Raw genomic sequence first — 22,928 nt, forward strand, 5'->3', positions numbered from 1 at the left:
TGGGAAAATTTTTTTGCAATCTGTCCATCTGACAAAGAGCTAATATCCAGAATCTACAAAGAACTATAGCAGATTTACAAGAAAAAAACAAACTCATTCAAAAGTGAGCAAAGATATAAACAGACACTTTTCAAAAGAAGACATTTATGAAGCCAACAAACATAGGAAAAATGCACATTATCACTGGACATTAGAGAAATGCAAATCAAAACCACATTGAGATACCATCTCATGCCAGTTAGAATGGCAATCATTAAAAAATCTGGAGACAACAGATGCTGGAGAGGATGTGGAGAAATAGGAACACTTTTACACTGTTATTAGGAGTGTAAATTAGTTCAACCATTGTGGAAGACAGTGTGGCGATTCCTCAAGAATCTAGAAATAGAAATTCCATTTGACCCAGCAATCCCATTACTGGGTATATACCCAAAGGATTACAAATATTTCTGTTATAAAAACACATGCACACATATGTTCATTGTGGCACTGCTTACAATAGCAAAGACCTGGAACCAACCTAAATGCCCATCAGTGATAGACTGGACAAAGAAAATGTGGCACATATACACCATTGAATACTATGCAGCCATAAAAAAGGATGAGTTCATGTCCTTTGTAGGGACATGGATGAATCTGGAAAACCATCATTCTCAGCAAACTGACACAAGAACAGAACACGAATCACCACATGTTCTCACTCATAGGTGGGTGTTGAACAATGAGAACACATGGACACAGAGAGGGGAACGTCACATATTGGGGTCTGTTGGGAGACTGGGGGCTAGGGAAGGGACAGCAGGGGGGTGGGGAGGTTGGGGAGGGATAATATTGGGAGAAATGCCTGATGTAGGTGACGGGGAATGGAGACAACAAACCACCATGGCATGTGTGTACCTATGCAACAATCCTGCAAGATCTGCACATGAACTTAAAGTACAATTTAAAAAAGAAAAGAAGGAAATGAGGCCATGTTCTTTGCAGGGACATGGATGCAACTGGAAGCCATTATTCTCAGCAAACTTGTGCAGGAACAGAAAATCAAATATTGCATGTTCTCACTTAAAAGTGAGAGCTGAATGATGAGAATGCTTGGCCACATGGGGGGAACAGCACACACTGGGGTCTGTCAGAGGGTCGGGGTGGAAGGAGGGAGAGTATCATGAAGAATAGCTAATGAATGCTGAGCTTAACACCTAGGTGATGGGATGATCTATGCAGCTAATTACCATGGCACATGTTTACCTATGTAATAATCCTGTACGTCATGCATATGTACCCCTGAACTTGAAATAGAAGTTGGAAATAACAACAAAAACAACAACAAAATAACAACAAAAATATGCTAGGAAAATATGTATGGGAAAGTGATTATTTCTGCTCAGGATGCTCAGAGAAAGTCTAACATAAGAGATTACATTTGAGAGGGTACATGAGAGATGAGTAAGCCTTTACCAAAAAACAGCATTAGCTATATGGTCTCTTATGAACAATCATAATTTCTAATTAGCTGTAAAATAGTCGTCTAAATTTTCATTGTCTACCACAGTTGCCACTAGCTACATGTGGCTATTGAGCACTTGGAATGTGGCCATTCTTCACTGAGGTGTACTCTAAGTGTAAAATAAACATATGTTGAAGACTTAAGTTTTGTTTTTTTAAAGTAAAATATTATCTCAATAATCTCCATGGATTACATATTAAAATGATAATAGTGCTAATAGTTTGGGTATAGTATGTTCAAAATATATTATTAGCATTTATTTCAATAGTTTCCTTTTACTTTTTCTAAAAAAGCTAGGTGAAAATTTGAAATTACATATATGTTTCACACTGATAGGTCACAATAAATTTATTTAGGACAACTGATCTAAACAAAAGACTCAAATACTAGAATAATCTTAATTGAATGTGGTCTTAAAGTATTCTCATATTTATTGTCAAATGGCATATTGAACAATAGAACAGTTACAATCACTGTAATTATTAGTGTCCCTATAAGGTACACTTGAAAAAATAATCTAATCAAAATAAAAAATCTGCTAGCACAATCTGTATACAATTTCAATAATTTATTTTAAACAATCATCCACACTGATATGCAAGTAGAACTTAACCTTTCAATAACTGTCTATTTTTTAATGCCTTGCCATTTTTTTGATCCTGTCGATTTACATAAAGTTTATTAAAAATTTGTCTTATTTTTTCTACTGGGCACTAATTAAGTTTTGATATTCTTTTTTTCTTTCTGTTTAATTTAGAAAATTGTTTAATTCAGTGTTTTACGTTTTTTTACATTCTTGTTTATTTATTTATTTTAAGACGGAGTTTCACTCTTGTTGTCCAGGCTGGAGTGCAATGGTGAGATCTTGGCTCACTTCAACCTCTGCCTCCCAGGATCAAGCAATTCTCCTGCCTCAGCCTCCCGAGTAGCTAGGATTACAGATATGCACCAACACGCCTGGCTAATCTTTTGTATTTTTAATAGACACAGGGTTTCTCCATGTTGATCAGGCTGGTGGAGAACTCCCAACCTCAGGTGATCTGCCAGCCTCAGCCTCCAAAAGTACTGGGATTACAGGTGTGAGCCACCGCACCTGGCTATTTTTAATTATTTTAGAGACAGGTTCTCATTCTGTCACCCAGGCTGGAGTGATCATGGCTCACTGCAGCCTCAAACTCCTAGGCTCAAGCAATCCTCCTGCCTCAGCTTCCTGAGCAGCTGGGACTCTGGGTACATACCACCATGCCTAGCTAATTGTTTTGTTTTTTGCAGAGAAAGAGGTCTCGCTTGTTGTCCAGGCTGGTCTCGAACTCTGGCTTCAATGGTCCTCTGGCCTCGTCCTCCCAAACTGCTGGGATTACAGTCATGAGTCACTGCACCCAGCTTAATTTTCTTTTAATATTTAACTGAGCTTGAATTTTGTTGGCTTCGTATAGATCAGAAATAACCATGATGATGAAACATGCTATCCTCAATCTTTTCAGGGACATCTTGAAACTTCTCCACTGTCTCCAGGCACATTATTCCATCAGAGCTCAAACAGGGAGGACATTAAGCAGAAACAGTTTCCCGAAATTTTGCAACCCACAATTTATCTTCATATACCCTCAAAAATATTAACTTATATTTTATATAAAAGTAGCCTACTCCACATTTCCACTTTCTTGTATCCTGATTGCTCTCAACCCAGAACAATTTGAGTTTTCCCCATTATTTCAAGGGACCAAGGCTACTAATGACTCATATTTTGCTAAATCCAATGATCACTTTGTGGCCTTTTTTTTTTTTTTTTTTTTTTACACAGCATTCCTGTTCTATTGGACACAGAACCTCGTGGGTCAGCTATCCTGAACTTACTCAACAGTAAACATAGCAGTTGCTTGCAGCCAGTTTAAAAGAAAAAAAAAAAAAGTTTGCTCTCTTCTTTCAAACCATGTTTTAAAATAGCTGCTCTTTTCTAAGAGTACTTACAGTAAATCTTCCTCAAGTTCTGTACTTGGCTTCTTCGGCTTTTCACCCCACACTCTTCCTAGGCAAGCGCAGTGAAACCTCAGGTTCAGCCATCTCTGGTATGGCAAGAGCTGATGTCTCTGTCATCTAAATCTCTCATCTATCTCTCTGAATAACCAGACCCTATTTTAAAATGATTATTGCTATTTTTGATAATAAAAACATATAAACTTGTCATAATATAATAAATATTCAAAATGGTAATTATCATTGTTATGGTTTGTTATAACCACTTCCTTTACTGGTAACTTTCTGCCCAGTGGCTTTCACTCTTACAACATCCTGAACTTTTAGGTTTAATTTCATTAAGTTCCTTTAATTTGTTTTCTATCTTGTGCTCTTTTCTCAAGTTAGAGAATTCCCAAACCTGAAACTCCAAGTCACCTTCGACTCTAGCTTCTTCATTTCCTCTTTGCTTCAACTCTCCATCACTGTGTGCTCCACTCAGCCAATTCTTCTTACTCATTGTAACTGAGTTACAATGAGCAAGAATATGGCTCAAGTCCTGTCCCTCAGCCCATGGCTCCTGCCTATTTAAGGACCTCATCTGCTTTGAATCCCTGTTATTCCATTCCCTGGATGTATGAGGTAGGTGAGATCTTTTATTTCTCCTTGCCCCAGTTTGCTGCTCTTCAAAATGAAAATAATAGTCTTTACTGTTAGAAACTATCCCATAGTAACTTTATGAAGATTAAGTGAGTGTCTATTTGTAAAGGGCTTAAGTAATGCTACCCACAGTAAGGAGATATCTGTGTTTATTCAATAATAAGTCATAACATTGTAGAATTTCTACAATAAATTCATACAATTCAGTTGTAAATTTTTTGATTCCTGCTAAAATTTGAGTCCTGTATCTCACACACAGATAAAATGTAAACTTTACCATGCTCTCACTTGTGATTTTGATGACCTCCTGTTAATTTAGTTAACTTATCTGATAACTACTCTATTCCATCTAACTGATGGTAGAATCATGAATTATAGAGGATACTGGATCTATTCTTGAGGGGATTAAAATGTGTGGAAAAGGTTGCAAAGTTTAAAATAGAGTGTAACAGATAATATGTACAGATTAACAATATTGTGTCTATATGTGTCTATGATAGGCCCCAATAATATACTGGTTAAGAAGACAGACTTAAAGATCACTACACTCAAAAGCTTTTATATTTGAGCAAAGCAAACAAACATATATAGTTACAAGTTGTGATAAGTACTACAAAGGAACTAAGTACCATGATGGAGAATAATGGTGCTTAGGACACTTCTCCTGAGGAAATAACACTGAAGCTGAGGCATAAGATAACCTAAACGTGACAGGTGAAGGAGTGCAGCAAGAATGTTTCAGGAGGAGGGTAGCATCACTTGAAATCAATGGGAAGAAAGGTAGCGTGGGTCCTTCTACAGGGTGAGGGAAGGATCAGACAGCCTGATACCTGAGAGAGGTAAGCAGGTGGCCGAACATGCCTTGCTTTGTGGACCATGAGAAACATTCAGATTTCATGTAAGTGCATCTGATACTTCTGAAATGTTTCAAGCACAGATGTAAAATAATGTATGTTTTAAAAAGGAAAGTGACAGGAAAAATGTAGAAGTACCAGCACCGTCTGGTTGTGATCAGAAAAGGATGTCATCAGAAGTGACATTTAAGCCAAGATCTGAAGGGTGAGTGGAAATCAACCTGTCATTTTGTCTGGATTTACGTGCTGTGGAATCCGAGGCACATGCAGATGCCCAGTAACACAAGGCTAAAATTTTAACTTGCACTTACGGACCTACTCTGTTACTTTTTTTTTTGCAAAGGATAACTAAAGATTCATAATTGGTATAATCCTGGTAAGTGACTGAGATATCAACTGTAACATTTAGCTGAATTTTAAACTGATAGGTAAACTATCTCTGACATCTCTATGCAATGTTTTCTCTATCTACCTTTAGTCATATATTCTAATTTTTTTCTTAAGCTCTTATATAGTTCCATGACTATTAACCTGAAAACATCATTTAAATCCCTTTAATCTGTGACACATCCATTTCCCTGAAAAGTTAAAGAGATAGACAGAATCTCTTAAAAATATCCTAAAAATATAGTGTCTTGGGAAATAGAAAAAACAGGGTCTAATGGAGATACTCCTATGGGTAATAAAAAAAAAGTCAAATAAAATATCATTTTCCACAATTGAGCACATTCAAGCCATTCATGTTTCATTCAGCATGCATGTGTAGAATGTTCTGTATGTGTCAGATCAGCATTTGATTAGCTGATACATATAATGATAAAATAATGCTCAGTCCCTGCCTACAAAAGCAGTCTACTGAACGAGATGAACAAGGAGAAAAACCAATGAAGCAGACAAGTCAGCCATATCAGAAGCTCGAAGACTGCTAGACACAAGGTGTCATAGGGTCCTTAGGAACAGCACCCAACCTGGACTCAGAAGCCAAAGAATGGAGTCTGGAATACGAAACAAAACAAAACAAAACAGTGAGCCACTTTTACATTCTGGGAAGAGGTATTTCAAGCAGAAAGACAAAGCAGAATGAGTCTTAGAAAAAGCAACTGATGCAATTTGACTAAAGAAAGCCAAGTGAGTAGAGAAAAATAAGAGATGAGAGCTGTCTGGTCCTAGAGAGTCTGATTTTAATCTGTAGACCGTGGGGTTTCATGAAAATATGCTTTTAAGCTGAGGTGTATCAAAATCCCATTTACTTTTTAAAAGCTTACTCTGCAATACTGATGGATTAGTTCTGATAGAGAATGGCAGAACTGCCACAATTCAGGACGAAAAAAAAGGACCCTGGACAAAAATTAGGTGCAACTATAAGAGACAGAAACAAATTGATCTAAGGCCCAAAAAAATTAACAGTATGTGTGGACTAATTGACCATGGAGGATGCCAGCGAGAAGAGGGAAGCCTGACTGATTCCACTCAGGAAAACATATAAGTGGGGGTTAAATCAGGAAAAGAGGCCGGAGTGTAGCAACGTTGTTCAGGTTTGATGTTTCTATGGAGATTTCTAGTTTCAGCTCTCCAACAGAACAAGAAACATACATCATTAGACTTGCTGTGATAGATCATATGCTTAAAAGGGATGATTCTTTCCAGGCCTCAAGAAAGGCAAAAGTTTAACTAAAATGAATCTTTTCTTTTCCCAAAACAAGTATCTCAAAATTCATTTCCTTTAAACATGTGACAGAGAATGATTTCCCTCTAGTTTCAGTTAATACAGGAAAAAAAAAATTCCCTAAGTACAATGAATGGTTTATGCACAAAGACAATTTGTGTATTAGATTTTGGTTGTACTGTAATATAACCTCAAATTGAACATATACTCTTCTAAATGTGTTTTCTAAAAACTGGAAGGAATTGGAAGATACTATAAAATAGATACTCACAATTAACCAAAGAAATAATAAACTCGCCATGTGAAACAAAGCAAAGATACTGTTGCACCTAATTTGGCAGTGCTCAGGCTGTGATTCCCACAGACCTTTAGGCATTTCCTAGAAACGCAGGGATATTTCACATGGGGAAACACATTTGGAAAAATACTTTATAAAGAACATTTGGGAGTCAGCCTTCCCTGTGTTTGGGTCCTCACTCTGACACCCATTCGCCCTATAACTTTTTGTGTATTTCCTCTAAGTTGTAGTTTTCTTATATAAAATGTGGGCATGGTAATACTTGCCTAGGAAATGCGTTATGAGCATTAAATTAGATAATGCTTGTAAAGCACTTAGGCTGATGTCTAGCACATAGTACGAGCTTATGAAATGTAATTCATTTTTTATTATGCTCATGCATGTTTGAAAAAGGAACACATCTGCTACCATAAATTAGCCAACTGTAGTCTGCACATTATTGTCTCTAGAGCTGCTATGACAATTATGTTCTATCATTATAGATGATGATGGGGATCCATTTTTGTTACATAGTGCTACCACGTTTTTTTCCTCCACAGTTTAATGGATATTTTTCTTCAGTAGCATTCACTATCACTTGCAAAAATAAGAAAGAATTTTTCTGTTGGAAAAAAATCATGAATAGCCAGAGTTACAAGTGGCCAACTGTAGTTTAGTACTTGGGAGATCAGGGAAGAAAAGTGAAAAGATGCATGACAGCTGACTGTCAAGCTGACCATCGTAGACATACTGAAAGAGACTGACTCCCATGCAGTGAACAGCCAGTTTCTACAAACACTTTATTAAACCTGAGTTTATGAAGCTGGGCTTGTCTAACTAATCCCAATTGTGTCAGAAAAGCAAAGAGCTGGAAGGAATGCTACAGGACTTCAATTACTGGGACCTCGAAGTCCAAGTACAAAAACACTCAAAACGTAATAGAGTAAATTCAGTGGCAGCTTTATTGTGCAAGAAACAGGTTTTATTTGTGTGTGTGTGAACAGAAAGAATTTATAATATTTTCAGAATAAAAGTACAATATTTAATATTGAAACCATATTTTTAAAGAAAACAGATGAAATTCTTCCTTTTTATTTTTTTAAAAAATCTGCTGAATAAATAATCTAATGTGCCAGTCATTCATCTAATTTTTTTCTTTGAAATATTTTTAGCCTAGTGGAAGAATAACTATATGTCTGTAAGTATGAATTTAACCATGACAAAAATGCATAATTAAATTGATATCTATATTAATGATGGGTTGTAATTTCTATTCAAAATTTAGAATACCAGAGTATCTTGTCATGTTGATGAAATCTTTCTGCATAAAAAATAATTGAGGCACCTAATTGATTATTTTATCATGAAATGTGAGCTCATTGAAATTATAGCTCATTGAAACTATACTCACTGGAAATAAAGAAATCCCATGTTCTAACTTTTGGATCTTTTTTTCTTCATTTAGAGAATTCAGGTGCAAATAAATTAGAGAGGGAGGTGAGAGCAAGAATGAGAAATCAGAAAGCAGTTCATCCGTAAAGTTAAAAGAATACAGATAGAGGTGAAGACTGACATCCAACTTCAGATAACATAAAGTATTCCAGCACTACATAGGAGTAAACATTTTTTATAATTTCAAGATGTATTTCTTGTGCGGTTTAATAAAATTCAGTGATTGAGAATAAGGAGACCCAGAATCTTATCCCATCATATCCTCTACCTTGTGATATGAACTCCTCCAAGTCCTCAAATCTACCTACACCTTAAGTTTTCCCTCTGTAAGGTGCAGAGGTTTGGATTAGAATCAATTCCTGGGACGCCTTCTGGCATTACATTTCTGGAAACATCAGTGCATCCCATCTGTCATGTTACAAGTTTGTCACATCACTGAAACACAAACTTAACACATAGTTAAGTTCCTTTTTTGTTAAGAGTCTAAAGTCCAGGTGCTTTTCTAATTTCATTATTAATTGAACTTGATTTTCAAGTTCTTACTCCCCATCCCCACCTCATCACCTTGCTTTTTACTAGTAATATTTGTTCAGAAGTCTCAAAAGGTTTGAGTTACAAATCCTGATACCTAATGCCTAGAAATGAGATTCACAGGACTTTCTGAGGCATCATGAAGAATGAATTATTTGTGTACTAGAAATCAAGCTCCATGCCAGGCTGTGTGCCCCAGTGTGCCCCACTTGCACTCCCTGTGAATACTTCATCTCATTGGCTTCAGCACTTATTGTGTGAAAGTCCAGAGTCTGTGGCAGTGGTGACAAAATCAAACAGTATAAAAATTCCTGATTATCTGATTTTAAAAACTTGGGAAATAAGACACAAAGAGACCACATTTCTGAGCTACAATCCTAGCATTTGATGATACTGATTATTGCGGGGTTACTATAGAAATGGAAGCTGCAGGCAGAAGCTCCTTGTTCCAAACTGTATTTCAGTACAATAGACTTTGTTTTATTTACATTTCTGGAGACTTGAAGTAACTCTTAAAAAAATGAATAAAATATAGGGCACAAAAACTTGATCCTTAGAAGTGGAAGAGGCATTTCAAATTTGTTCAAATTTAGCAGAAAGAGTAGTCATGCTTAAATGTTGATATAATCTCCCAAATATGCACACACACACACACAAACACACATGTACATACTATATATGTATACTCATAAACAGTATATCTAAGAATAAAATCGAATAAAATTCTATTTCAGTTACTTTCAGTAATAATTAGCTGATAATTCTTAATTAACTAGAATCATCAAGCAACCTAAATTGCAAGGAACCCCAAAATCAAAGGTGAAAGTATTTACTAAAGTGAAGCAAGTTTCTTCAGACAGCCTTAAAATAATCAAAAATCAATTCATTATTGAGGATAATTCAAATTTGGTAAATACAATCTTATTCCTTTACAGTATAATCTGAGTTGTTTATGATAAACTGACCAAACTTAAAAAGTCTTCCATCTACGTATCCTCTACACACCATCTACTTATCCTCTAATTATTCTTTCTGATTCTGTGCTTTCAAGCTAAAGACATTCTAAACAAGAATGGAATTTTAAAATCTTCTAATGTAGGTTATTCTGCTACTATAAAATAAATATGCAATTTACATTTTTTTTTTTAGACAGTTTCACTCTTGTTGCCCAGGCTGGATTGCAATGGTGCGATCTTGGCTCACCTCAACCTCTGCCTCCAGGTTCAAGCTATTCTCCTACCTCAGCCTCCTGCGTAGCTGGGATTACAGGCATGTGCCACCAGGCCCAGCTGAGTTTTTTTTTTTTTTTTTTTTTTTTTGCATTTTTAGTAGAGACGGGGTTTCTTCATGTTGCTCAGTCTGGCCTCAAACTCCTGACTTCATGTGATCCACCTGTCTCAGCCTCCCAAAATGCTGGGATTACAGACTTCAGCCACTGCACCTGGCCTGCAAGTTACATCTTCTTTATTAATGTTTTAGATACCAAAATCTAAATCTTTTGGCTCCTCTGGGCCACATTGGAAGAAGAATAATTGTCTTGGACCACACATAAAATACACTAACAATAGCTGATGAGCTAAAAAACAAATAAACAAACAGACAAACAAAAACCAAAAAACATTACATACGGTTTTAAGAATGTTTAATCGTTTGTGTTGGGCCACATTCAAACCCATCCTGGGCTGCATGCGGCTCAAGGGCCACAGATTGGACAAACTGGTTTTAGAAGCTTCTAGACCAATAAAAAGTTGTTTGTTTGCAATGGTTTCACCTTTTTTAAACTTTAATCCCTTACATTCTAATTATATTTAGCTGGTCATTAACTCTCATTTCCAATGAAATTCTGAAAGTTTCAAAATCTGTGTAAAGCTCTATGAAAAATATAGTTTGGTTTTTTTTAGATTTACTTGTTTAGCTTAAGTTACTTAAAATAATAACTTCGATTTTTATGAGAGCATTTACAATGTATTGTTAACTAGGTCTTAGCTTAGAATTTTCCATCAGTAACACTTAAAATTTATTGAACGTTCACTAAATGATATGGTATATTGAATGTTCACTCTGTTCTTTATATGAGATGTTTCATTTAATTCTCACAACAATCTTATGAATCTAGTTTGGTTATTTTTCTCTTTTAGATAAATTAACCAGCTATTGAAGGATTAATATTAACCTTGGGAAGGAGTGCATGTTGGAGCCAGAAATAAATGCTAGGTTTACCTAAATCCACAAATCTAGATTTTAAACATACGATGGTGATTACCATTGTAAAGGCTGTTATTAATAATGTCATAAGAGGATTCACTAATTCTATTAAACCCCAAGAAAACACAGAGTATCATTTTAGGTCAAATATTACATGCTTGTTGTCCTTGTTACAGGAAATTACACTGTGAAGGAAAATGTTGCTTTGGAATAAACCCATTACCCAATGTCCACATTGGACATCGCCCAATTTTTAAAAGGATGCTGCAAAATCTCTTATGTAACTGTAAATATGAGTTATAAAACTTACTTAACTGAGTAATGAAAAGTACAATAGAAAAGTACAATTAAATATGTTAGTATTTAATACTTTAAAATATAACATTTCCATTTCTGAAATTGTAATCATTTCAAATTTGCAAATAATTTAAGAATGCCATCTTAAATATTTTCTTTAAAAAGTAGAATACAAAGTCACAATTTCTAAAATAAGCGTATCATCAAAACAATGTAGAAAATGTACTCTCCAGTCTAGTGTATCGCCTCTGCAGAGTGCTCTAAAGCAAAGAATTGAGATAAGATAGAGTATTTTTAAACGTAAAAAAATAATTTAAAGTATAAGCCATTTATTCTTACTGTCGTTTTGGAAATGAAATTCATACAACTTTTTTCTGAGTTACACTTTAAATATACCACTGGAAAGCGTGGCCAATAATTGTGTTACTTAGTGAGCAAAACCGCTCCCAGGCTGGGAGCGGTGGCTCTGTCTTGTAATCTCAGCACTTTAGGAGACCAAGGCAGGTGTAACACGGGAGGGTCAGGAGTTCGAGACGAGCCTGCCCAACATGGTGAAACCCCATCTCTACTAAAAATGCAAAAATTAGCTGGGTGTGGTGGCACACCCTTGTAATCCCAGCTACTCAGAAGGCTCAGGTGGGAGAAGTGCTTGAACCCAGAAGGCAGAGGCTGCAGTGAGTAGAGATTGTGCTACTGCACTCCAACCTGGGCAACAGAGTGAGACGCCATCTCAACGACAACTGCAGCAACAACAACTAAATCACCATCCAGTAGAATATCTGCATATACTCACCAAATGGAGAAGAAAACGGGCAAGTTGTGACACATGGTTATTGTGACAGCTCTTACACAGCAATTTCTGAAGACAGTACCTACCCAATAACGTCAAGACACAGGCAAGTATTGCTATCAGGGCTCCTGTACTGAGGCCAGCAGGTAAGACATAGGCCTCGGCATTGCAGGTCTGGGCTATGCCATCGGCATCACAGTCACACACGCGGATGGTGAGGGTGTTGGTGCTGCTAAGTGAAGGAGATCCACTGTCCACAATGAAGATTGGCAGATAGTAAACCGACTGTTCCTGTCTCCGGAAGCCATTTCTCCTGGTCAGTATTGAGGCTGTGTTGTCTAGGATAAAGAAAGCAAATGTATAACACAAGATTTCTGATGGATCCAGTCTTCCCAAACTTTAAGTCACTCTGTTTACTTTGATGCCTTAATTAGGGAAATCTCTGGAGTTGCAGATTTATTTCAACAATTCTCTCTGAGTTCTCTTGGACAAAGAGACATTTCCAGTTTAATACATTATAAGACATTTATGTTCTTCTATACATTATAACAAAGTTATAAAGTAAAACAAAATATAAAAATATTTATGCATCACTTATTACATTAACTGCAACTTTATAAAAACTACAGCTTTTTACTTATCTCAAATTTGACACCATACACTTATAGAAAGGATGGTACATATTAACAGGTTAAATATTTTGCAGCATCGTATGGTACAGATAAAATTTCCAATCTATCCTTTTTTTGACAGGTTTCAAGCCCAAAATTTATATTTAAAATGGTAAAATCAGCTACTTTAGCTTTATTTAAACTGAGTATGCAGAGATATTCAGAATCATTTTATTGTAACATTTTGAAAATAATATATTGATATTAGTATTTACTCTATGTGTATAAACATTTTGTCAGTGATAAAACAGGCCATTTATGTTTAACTTCTATTCAATATTTTACATCATCTAAGCAATTATGGTAATTATAAACTTTAAAAAAGTGATCAATAAGTCTATATGTGTGATTTATATATCAAAAATAGGTTTTGTATCTGTTAGTAGTTTTCCAACTAACTTGTCTTAATTAACTAGAGTATGAGTTTTTAAAATTAATGGCTATTAATAAAAATATAAAGGAAAAGAAGAAAAATCAGGATCAGAGCTTCATGCAGTGTGCTTTTATATATTTTTCTCTCTTCTAAACTGTCAAAAAGATTTATTCAATGATAGCATGAAAAAATTAACAGTACGCTTGTGAAAGAGGAAGATGAAATCTCAAACAGCACAAAACAGCAAGCTCATATTAGACGGCAGAAAATGTATTACATGCAATTATAAAAGAGACAGTAATAAAACAGTTTGATTTTCAGATTCCATCTGGTAGGTTTTTATGTAAACAAATCGTTCATACATTTTAAAATGTATGAATTTGAGAAGGTACTCACTAAAAAATTAAGCTGGAGTTGTTAAAGGATACTGTTTTGAGTAAGTTCCTGTACATTTCACAATAGCACTCAGGTCTATGCCTTTGCCTCCTACCAACTCAGATGTCAGATGCATTTATTACTCTATAGAAAAAGTTTTAGAAAGTTGTTGATTTGTAATCAATCTAACACGACTGATATCAAAATTACACACACACACACACACACACACACACACACCTGGTGAATTGAGGAACACAAGCTGAAATGCCCAAAAAGTGAGAATATGACTCTATATTCAGAAAAGTGATCATAAAATTTATAATGTCCTATGTTTGCTCCCTAAGATGGAAGACGTCTTAAGAACTGACTTTCTCTGTATTCATATGTTTTCCTTCAAGGTACAGTCAAGGGAGCTCTGGGTATAAGCTAGAGAAGTTTTCAATTGTGTGGCAATGTGGATGTCCTATAAATGGAGACATTTTAGTGCACATGTTGTACATCAATCATGGTGGTACTGAATGAGGACACATGGGGGACATGTTCACATTCTCCTCACATTCTCCTTGTGAAGGACATAAATTCCTTCCTCTGCTTTTGTACCAGATAAATCTAAATGCTGAGAATTATCCTTCTTAACTATGATTAAGTCCGTGAGTCTGTAGTTACCCATGTAGAGAATGCTCTACCTTTCATATTACTGAAGGGACAAGATAGTATTTTCATTGAGTAGAAAATAGGATCAGGAAAAATTATTATTTTCAGATTGAAGTTTTGAGGCCAAGGGCACTAAATAAGGTGATGGCTTCAGGCAAAAGTTCTTATCCACCTTTTGAAAGTAAGTCTTTTTTTTTTGTTGAGACAGAGTTTTGCTCTGTTGCCAGGCTGGTGTGAAGTGGTGAGATCTTGGCTCACTGCAATCTCTGCCTCCTGGGTTCAAGTAATTCCCCTGCCTCAGCCTACCGAATAGCTGGGACTGCAAGCTCGCACCACCACACCTGGCTAATTTTTAGTAGAGATGGGGTTTCACCATGTTGGCCAGGATGGTCTCGATCTTCTGACCTAGTGATCCACCCGCCTTGGCCTCCCAAAGTGGAAGGAAGTCTTTTTTAAACAAGCAAGTATTGACTGGCAAATCCATTTCTATATTTTTCCCCGAAACCAGATTTACATAAACAATACAAAGTTTTTTTTAAAATATTTATTTTCCATGTTGTTGGGGGATACTACTCACTCTTTATATCAGTTTCAAATGCTCTCCTTCTGCTAAAGTAAATATCTTGAATAAAAACCCATTCAAATATATAATTCAAAATTAGACAATGATAGAAGGTTCTAATGCTTTAAGTTCTTATAATTGTCAATACATAATTATTAAGCAAAACTAAAATCTACTTATAGGTATTTGTAAATATGTGACTATAATGACATTTAGGAAAGCACTAAGAGTATTTACCTTTGAAGCAGAGAAATGCAATTTGACATGAGAGGGAGTTATTCTGTTAGTTTTAATTTTATATTTCTTAGCATCATAAATATATCATTATTTTATTATTATTTGCATGAATTACATTTGTGTTTATGCAAAAATAAAAGAGTAAGAGATGTTATTATTGAAAACATTAAGTCAAAGTTGATTTAGATTAAAATGTGTAATGTCCAGTTCTTTTTCTAACGTCTCAAGTGGCATCTCTGAGCATAGTACTTATTAAGGTATTTAGATAACCATCAACTTAATAGATTATTTGGATAATAAACTTGGTATACAAGTAAGAGAATGAGTGTCTATAAGAAAAGCAAAAGAAAAATCCAGCTTTCCCTTTTATTTGGCTTTAGGCCTAAAATGATTTAAATAGCAGCTTCTCCTTCATGACAGTAAATCCATAGATAAAAATTACTTTAGCTGCTCATTGCCCTTTAATTAATTAATGTCCTTTCTTTAAAAAAAAAAAATCCGTTATCAGCACTCCTGAGGGAGAAAAAGTATTTGCTTAGAGTATCTATACCTGCTACCTCTATCAGTAACAATATTAATACCTTACCTTTGTTATCTTTCAATGAAAAGTTGTGGTTATTCGTTGCATCTGTTGTTAAGCTGAAGTAAAACTGGTGTCCATTAGATGGCTCATCTTTATCAACAGCGCTGATTTTCTGGATAACCTAGGGAAGGAGAAAGTAAAACATGAAAGCACATTGGTGTGCTATGTTTAGTTTTCTGAGGCACGACAGAGTAATTTTACACTTTATAATAAATATCGTCTCCCTGAATGAGCTAGGGAGAAAGGATCAGATGTATTATTATGAACTCAATCTAAAAACGGGCTCTGAAAAACAAATCATGTCCTTTTCATAGTTCATGCTTGAATTCACTTTTGTGAACTTTAGAAATAAGCTGTACCAATTGATTAGACATCCCAGTAAACATCACAAGACACTGAACAATAGATGAACAAACCAAACTGAGATTTCACTGCACTTAATTCTTAGAATTTTAAGATACTTAAACCCTGTTGTGTAAGGTGGGCAACAGCCCAATCAGTTTACTATGCTATATCTTTCTCCTTAAAGGAGTCTAAGTTCTTAGCCATTTAACAGGGCTTTTACAATGTTTACCTTTTCTTCCTGAGGAATTTTCATCACCCCAATTAAACTGAAATTTGAAGGTTCCTTTAATATTAGTTCATGCTACACATCAAAGTGTTAGTTTTGCTGAAACAAGCCGATTATATTTTATCTTAAAGCTGGAAGAAGTTCAAAGGCAACTGCTGCTGGATATTTTTTAAGAAATCACAAATTAGAAGCAAAGCATTTTGAAGACTCTTACCTGCCCTGGCTGGGCATTTTCACAGACGGTGGTCTCATACTCCATGGCAAATTCAGGGGCATTATCATTGATGTCAAGTATTGTGATGGCCACATAGCCTCTTCCTACTTGAGATGGATTCTCTAATAAATAAGAGAGTTTCTTATCATTTACTCTTTGCCTCGCTAAAGCGCAATTCTAATATCAATAACTAAGCTGAGAATAAAATCTAGAATCATAATGCCGTATTACTTAAAAGGAACTGTAGAAAGTATGAAAATATGATCCAAATACACACATATTCGTATGTATGTATACATGTACATGTGTATACACACACATGTATGTACACACATGTGTGTATATGTATAAACACAATATGTGTGTGTTTGTATACACATGTATGTATATATATCTTAATGTATACTATAGTCTATATGTGTACTTGTAGTTTTTTAGTCCCTGATGAGAAAATTATTGAAAGAAAAATGAACAGTAAACCACAAATTTCAGAGCTCATATTTGCATGACTATACATTTGTATTATCAACACATGTATTATAAATACATACATATTTAAATACCGAATATATCATATTCATATACATATGCAAATATGCATTCCTTTTTCAATAGTTTTCATTATATTTTATTATTTATTATTTTATTTTATTTTTTATGAGGGACTAAAATTAGTTCAATATCAGAATATTCAAATCCAGTTGTCTTGGTCACAGATCAATTTACTAATAATTAAAAATGATTTTGCTAACTACATACCAGCATAAACACAATATGTGAATTGCAATCAGAAAATAAGAAGGTACCATAGGCCCATTATTTTTTAGTCTTGGGTTTTCATAAATTTTGTAAATGTTAGCATATAGACAGTGAATGTAAGTATATATCACAGCTTAGAAGTTTGGAATTTTCAAATTTTTATTCAATTCAAACAAGCAACTACTTTAATTAAGTTGAATTTATAATCTCATGACAATCGATTCTCCACTCACTGTCCTCCACCTTAATTTAAGTTTAAGCCTCACAACTTACGACTCTCCATTGCAAGGACTGTGATATTGTGAACAGCATTTGTCTCTCGATCCAAAGACTTGGCAGTTGTGATAACTCCACTGTTGGCATCAATATTGAAGTATCTCTCCAAGTCTGTGTTTCTATCAATTGAGTACCTAATTGAACATTGAAGAAAGAAGTCTTCAGCATGTATGTTTGATTATAATTTGCTAAAATGATTTCATTATTTGTGTAGCTCATCACTAAATCCTGCTGAGTCCCTGATCTGTCATATTAATCACATAAATGCGTGCCTTATATAAGACTCTACTTACGTACTAGATGGTTTATAACCTGTGTCTCGCTAATATGTTTGCTTTTCTGTCAGATAGTACAAAATGAACACCACAGTAATCTTCACAATGGCTTTGAATATGTCATTAGAATTTCCAATTCATCATTATTACTATTATTATTTATTTATTTTTGGTACAGGGTCTTTCTCTGTCACCCAGGCTGGGGTGGAGTGGGTTACTGTAACCTTGAACTCCTGGGCTTAAGGGGTTCTCACACCCCAGCCTCCTGAGTAGCTGGGACTAGAGGCATGCATCCCAACATTTGGCAATTTTTTAAAAAATTTTTTTGTTGATGCAGGATCTTGCTGTGTTCCTCAGGATGGTCTTGAATTCCTGGGCTCAAGAGATCCTTCTGTCTCAGACTCCCAGTATGCTAGGATTATAGGTGTGAGCCCTAGTCATGATTATTGCTAAATTTATTCTTATTTTTATTATTATTATGACTCCTGTAAACCATTTACAATATTTTTGGTAACCCTGGTCATGATTATGGACCCTTCTGAAATGAAAGATGTAAACATCTTGCCCATTTGCATATACTTAGTAACATCTTTTGTTCTGATGGTACCAACCTATTATTAACCCTCTTTTCTTTTTCATTTATTTTTATATTTATTTTAAATCTTACTCAGTGGTCTAGACCAGGATTCTAAAGACACGTTTCAAAGTGGAATCCTTGAGACTGCATGGCTACTTTTGCATGTAAAAGGCTTTTCTCAAAAAATCTGTAATCCAAATATTTTTCCAGCAGTGAAAAATTACTGTTCCACTTGTATTTTTAGTCCAAGCTATTATTTGTTTTATAGGCAAAATTTACCCTGCTTTCAAGATGATCATCTGCAATGTCCCCTTACAGTCTTTCTGGTTGGGTGAGATGGCTCTCATTTAAAAACAAACAATTAAACAAACAAATGAACAAAAGAACAAACAGAAAAACAAAATACACCCATTTTAGGCATGATGATTAGTAACTGCTTCAACTACACTCATGATCCATTAAACATAATGGCCTTTCATATTCTTGATCTCCTTGACTCCAATTTGCTCCTTTGCTCTAATTACCATGGATTCTTATAAACATACCCTTGGCTTGTCAGCTCTAATATATGCACTGTTGGAAACTCTACTTCAACCGTCTTACTCTCTGTCCACCACCTCCCACTCCAGCAATTCTTCATCTTGATAGAGACCTAAAATTTATTGATGCTAGCAACATTTTCTTAAAATCAATTTGCCTTTATTTCCTCACATCTCTCTTATCAATTTATGCACTATGAGCCCTCATTACCCCTGTGTATATGCCTATTACATTGTAATACATCAAACTTAGTGACATCAAACAACAATAATAAAATATTATATATACTTTTTTAAAGTCAGGAATTTGAAAGTGTGTTTGTAGGACAATTTTAGCTCTTTATCTCCCAGGGAGTTGTAGTCAAATACTGGCTGGGTCTACAGTCATTGGATGATTTGACTGGGATTGGGGGATCCAGTTTCGAAGTGTCTTATTTACGCTGATGGCATGTGCACAGCATGGATGGCAAGTTGGTGCTGCCAAATGGGCTCTTCTCCACGACACTACCTGAGCGTCCTCATGGTGGGAGAGTCAGCTTCCCCCGTTTTTTTTTTCAATTGATCAGAGAGTGTGTTTTTTCTTCTTTAATCTCTTAATATGATGAATTATATTAATTAATTTTTGAATATTAAACTGCTCTTATGCTTCTGGGATAAACTCTACTTTATCATGGTGAATCATTCTTTTATATATTGCTTCACTGAGTTATCTAAATGTTCACTGGAAAATATCTGCATGAAAGTCTTGATCAAAGTTTTCTTGTACTATGTCTACCTGGTTTGGGTAGTAAGGATAAGATTGGAGTTGTAAAAAAAGTTGGGATGCATTCCCTCTTCTTGTATTTCCTGAACAATACTGTGTAGACTTGGTAATTCTTCTTAAAATTTTTCATAAAAATTTTTCAGTGAAACATCTGGGCTTGGATATTTCCACTTTCAGACAGTTTTGAACTAAAATTATAATTTATTTGACAGTTATGGGATTATTTAGGTTCTCTATTTCATTCTGAGTGAGTTTTGAGAGTTTACACTTTTTGAAGAATTGATCCATTTATTTTAAATTGCCAAATTTCAATTTTATTGGAATTATAAAATTTATGTCAGTAGATCTGTTTATAGTACTTTCTTATTCTGTTTTTTATGTTTGCAGGGTCTATGACATATCTTCGTTTGTTCTTAATATTTATCATTTTTTTCTGCTTTTCTTTTACTTTTGTCAGTGTTGGTAGAAGTTTATCAATATTTACATCTGTTCAAAAAAACAAGGTTTTAATTTTATTGATTTCTGTATTATTTGTTTTGAAATGCATTGATTTATGCTCTTATCTTCATTGTATTATTCCTTCACCTTGCTTTGGCTTTATTCTGCTAATGTTTTTCTAATTATTACTCTGGGACAGGGGACAGTAGAAGGAAAATAATGGTAAACTCATCACAGGTTTGGAGATACTCTGCAGTACTCTTCTTCACTAAACTAACTGCTAATATTTACTTTCCAGAGTCCTGAATGGCTGCACTCTATCCAGATTTCATAGCTGCATTTACTGTGAGATACAGGGTAGAATGTGCTTACCTAGAACAGGATTATGTGTGTATCTATGTATACATATATATATATTTATATATCTTTGTATACATATATATATTTATATATGTATGTACATATACTGCATATATACATATATGTATGCAACCAATATACATATATAAAATACACTTCTATATAAGTCATATCCAATAGCAAAAGGACAACCAATATTAATGTTTAATAAGAGAATTTTAACGAGATTATAACCCATACACTCATGCATCAATTGAGCCAATATTAAAACCTGAATTGCTCTCTTTGTCAAATCTCAAAGTTAATAACTGAGATAATGTTTGAATATTTATGAAAAAATAGATGTCTAGATTCTTAAAAGCAAAAAGACCTTGAACTTGGCAGACATCAGTCTAAATGAATTCATGTTATTCCCCACAGGGCTAAAGTCAATGATTAAAACACTTGCCTCTATTATCAGTAGTCTCAAAGATCCTAGCATTAGAATAAAAAACATTAAAGTTGAGAATTTATTTAATATGTTAAATGTTTCCAACCACTATTTGCCTCACAGAAAACCACAAATAATTTAGGGATCTAGCTATAACCTAGGCATCTGTTTTGAAAACCATGGGCAACCAAAGTTTCTATCATTCAAATAGTTATCATTTCTAAATTATGAACTGTGCGGCTGTGTTTATTTATTTAGACAAACTCTCACTCTGTAGCCCAGGCTGGAGTACAGTGATGTAACCACAGGCTCACTACAGCCTCCACCTCTCAGGCTCAAGTGATTGTTCTACCTCAGCCTTCAAAGTAGCTTGGACTACATATGTGTGCCACTGTGCCAAGCTAATTTTTATACTTTTTTTGTAAAGACACAGTCTCACTATGCTGCTAGGGCTGGTCTCAAACTCCTGTGCTCAAGCAATTCTCCTGTCTCAGCTCAAAGTGTTAGGATTACAGGCTTGAACCACACACCATGCCTGGTCCCCCTTCTAAATTGTGTGTATTTGCTAATAACTATAATCCCCACTTAGATCTCACTAAATAGTACAGATTTACATATATGGTAATTTACAATATAATTTTCTTGTTTTATATCTTCCATTTATTCATTTACACATTCAGCACTTATTCTTGAGCACCTGCAAGTGACATACTAATTCAGACAAACAGTACATAAATAAATATATATTTTTAAATGCAACCAAAAAAATAAATATCGAGGAAGAAACTAACAAGTTGCTACGAAGAAAGTCAGGGCAGGTTTGGGGAAAAATATTGGCTTGAGAAGAGTTGGGATGCTTTGGCAAAGACAAGGATTAAACTGACCATCCAGAACAGTCCTGGTGCCTGGTGGTTATTACATTTCTTTTCTGGATTTTTCCTTTTCTTTTTTTTTTTTGAGACAGAATCTCGCTCTGTTGCCCAGGCTGGAGTACAGTGACATGATCTCGGCTCACTGCAATCTCTGCCTCCCAGGTTCAAGCAGTTCTCCTGCCTCACCCTCCTGAGTAGCTGGGATTATAGGTGCCTGCCACCACCCTCAGCTAATTTTTTGTATTTTTAGTAGAAATGTGGTTGCACCATCTTGGCAAGGCTGGTCTTGAACTCCTGACCTCATGATCCACCTGCCTCGGACTCCCAAAGTGCTGGAATTACATGCGTGAGCCACTGTGTTATTATATCTCTTAATGACAAGGACTTGGGATCACCTAGTATTAAGGTGTTTCCTATTTCTACCAGCCCCTCTGGATACGCAAAAAGCTTACGCTGTTATATGAAGCATTAGCTAATGTATATAGGTACTTAAGGAAAAAAAATCCTTAGATAAGAAAAATAAGGAAAATAGGAACACTTTTAAGAATGAGAAGTGTAAAATATCCCTGCCTTAGTAATGTGGGAGGGCTAATTGAGCCAAAGAGAAGAAAGGTCCTAAAGAGGTCTGAAGGAAGACACTATCTGATGCTGTGGATTGACTGGCCTGGGGATTGAGAAATGTAGTTGCCTGAGTTATTGGAGACTGAATTAGACAGGTGAGGATAGATGATTTCCTAATCATGAACCACCATTAACTATAATGCAACTTCTGACGCCATTAGTGATGTGTGAACTCACAACAATCTCCCTAGCTTCTGCAAATTACAGCCTAAAATACTTGGCTTACTTTAGTGTATGTTAGAGTGGACAATTAGAGAGATCACTTCCATATTTTTGCAGCAACAGCAGTTAAGCCTCTGCCCTATCCAGTTATTATGCTGACAGCTCTGTATCTCAATGTCCAGCCTCAAACCAGTTCCTGAGATTTTGTACACTGCTTTACAGATGTCTTTACCATCATAATTCAACCTCAATATATCTATGAGCAAATTCATCAACCTTTTCCCCAAATTACCCTACCTTCTAAACTTTTCTTTTTGTAGGATGTAATCTTTAAAATACAGTTTAACCTTTTTTCCTTAATAGTTGAAAAACTCTTTAAGGAATGGGTGATTGTTGTTAATTTACCTGGCATTTGATTTTT

General features: G+C 35.1%; 1 protein-coding gene across 2 annotated transcripts in view; it reads right to left on the minus strand.

The window, feature by feature from the left end:
* The window catches only part of CDH7 (cadherin 7), a 137,210-nt gene that overhangs the window by 12,669 nt on the left and 101,613 nt on the right, over window positions 1–22,928 (minus strand). For both annotated transcript variants that reach the window (XM_012465385.3, XM_012465386.3), the window contains exons 8-11: window positions 17,468–17,604; window positions 16,436–16,557; window positions 15,654–15,771; window positions 12,279–12,530 (exon numbers count right to left, since the gene is read on the minus strand). In XM_012465385.3, the coding sequence (XP_012320808.1) occupies window positions 12,279–12,530; window positions 15,654–15,771; window positions 16,436–16,557; window positions 17,468–17,604 (629 nt within the window). The remainder of the gene's footprint in view (window positions 1–12,278; window positions 12,531–15,653; window positions 15,772–16,435; window positions 16,558–17,467; window positions 17,605–22,928) is intronic.

This window comes from Aotus nancymaae, unplaced genomic scaffold (genome assembly GCF_030222135.1).
Source record: "Aotus nancymaae isolate 86718 unplaced genomic scaffold, 86718_ANA_hifiasm-v0.15.2.pri h1tg000020l, whole genome shotgun sequence".
Taxonomy (NCBI): Eukaryota; Metazoa; Chordata; class Mammalia; order Primates; family Aotidae; genus Aotus; species Aotus nancymaae.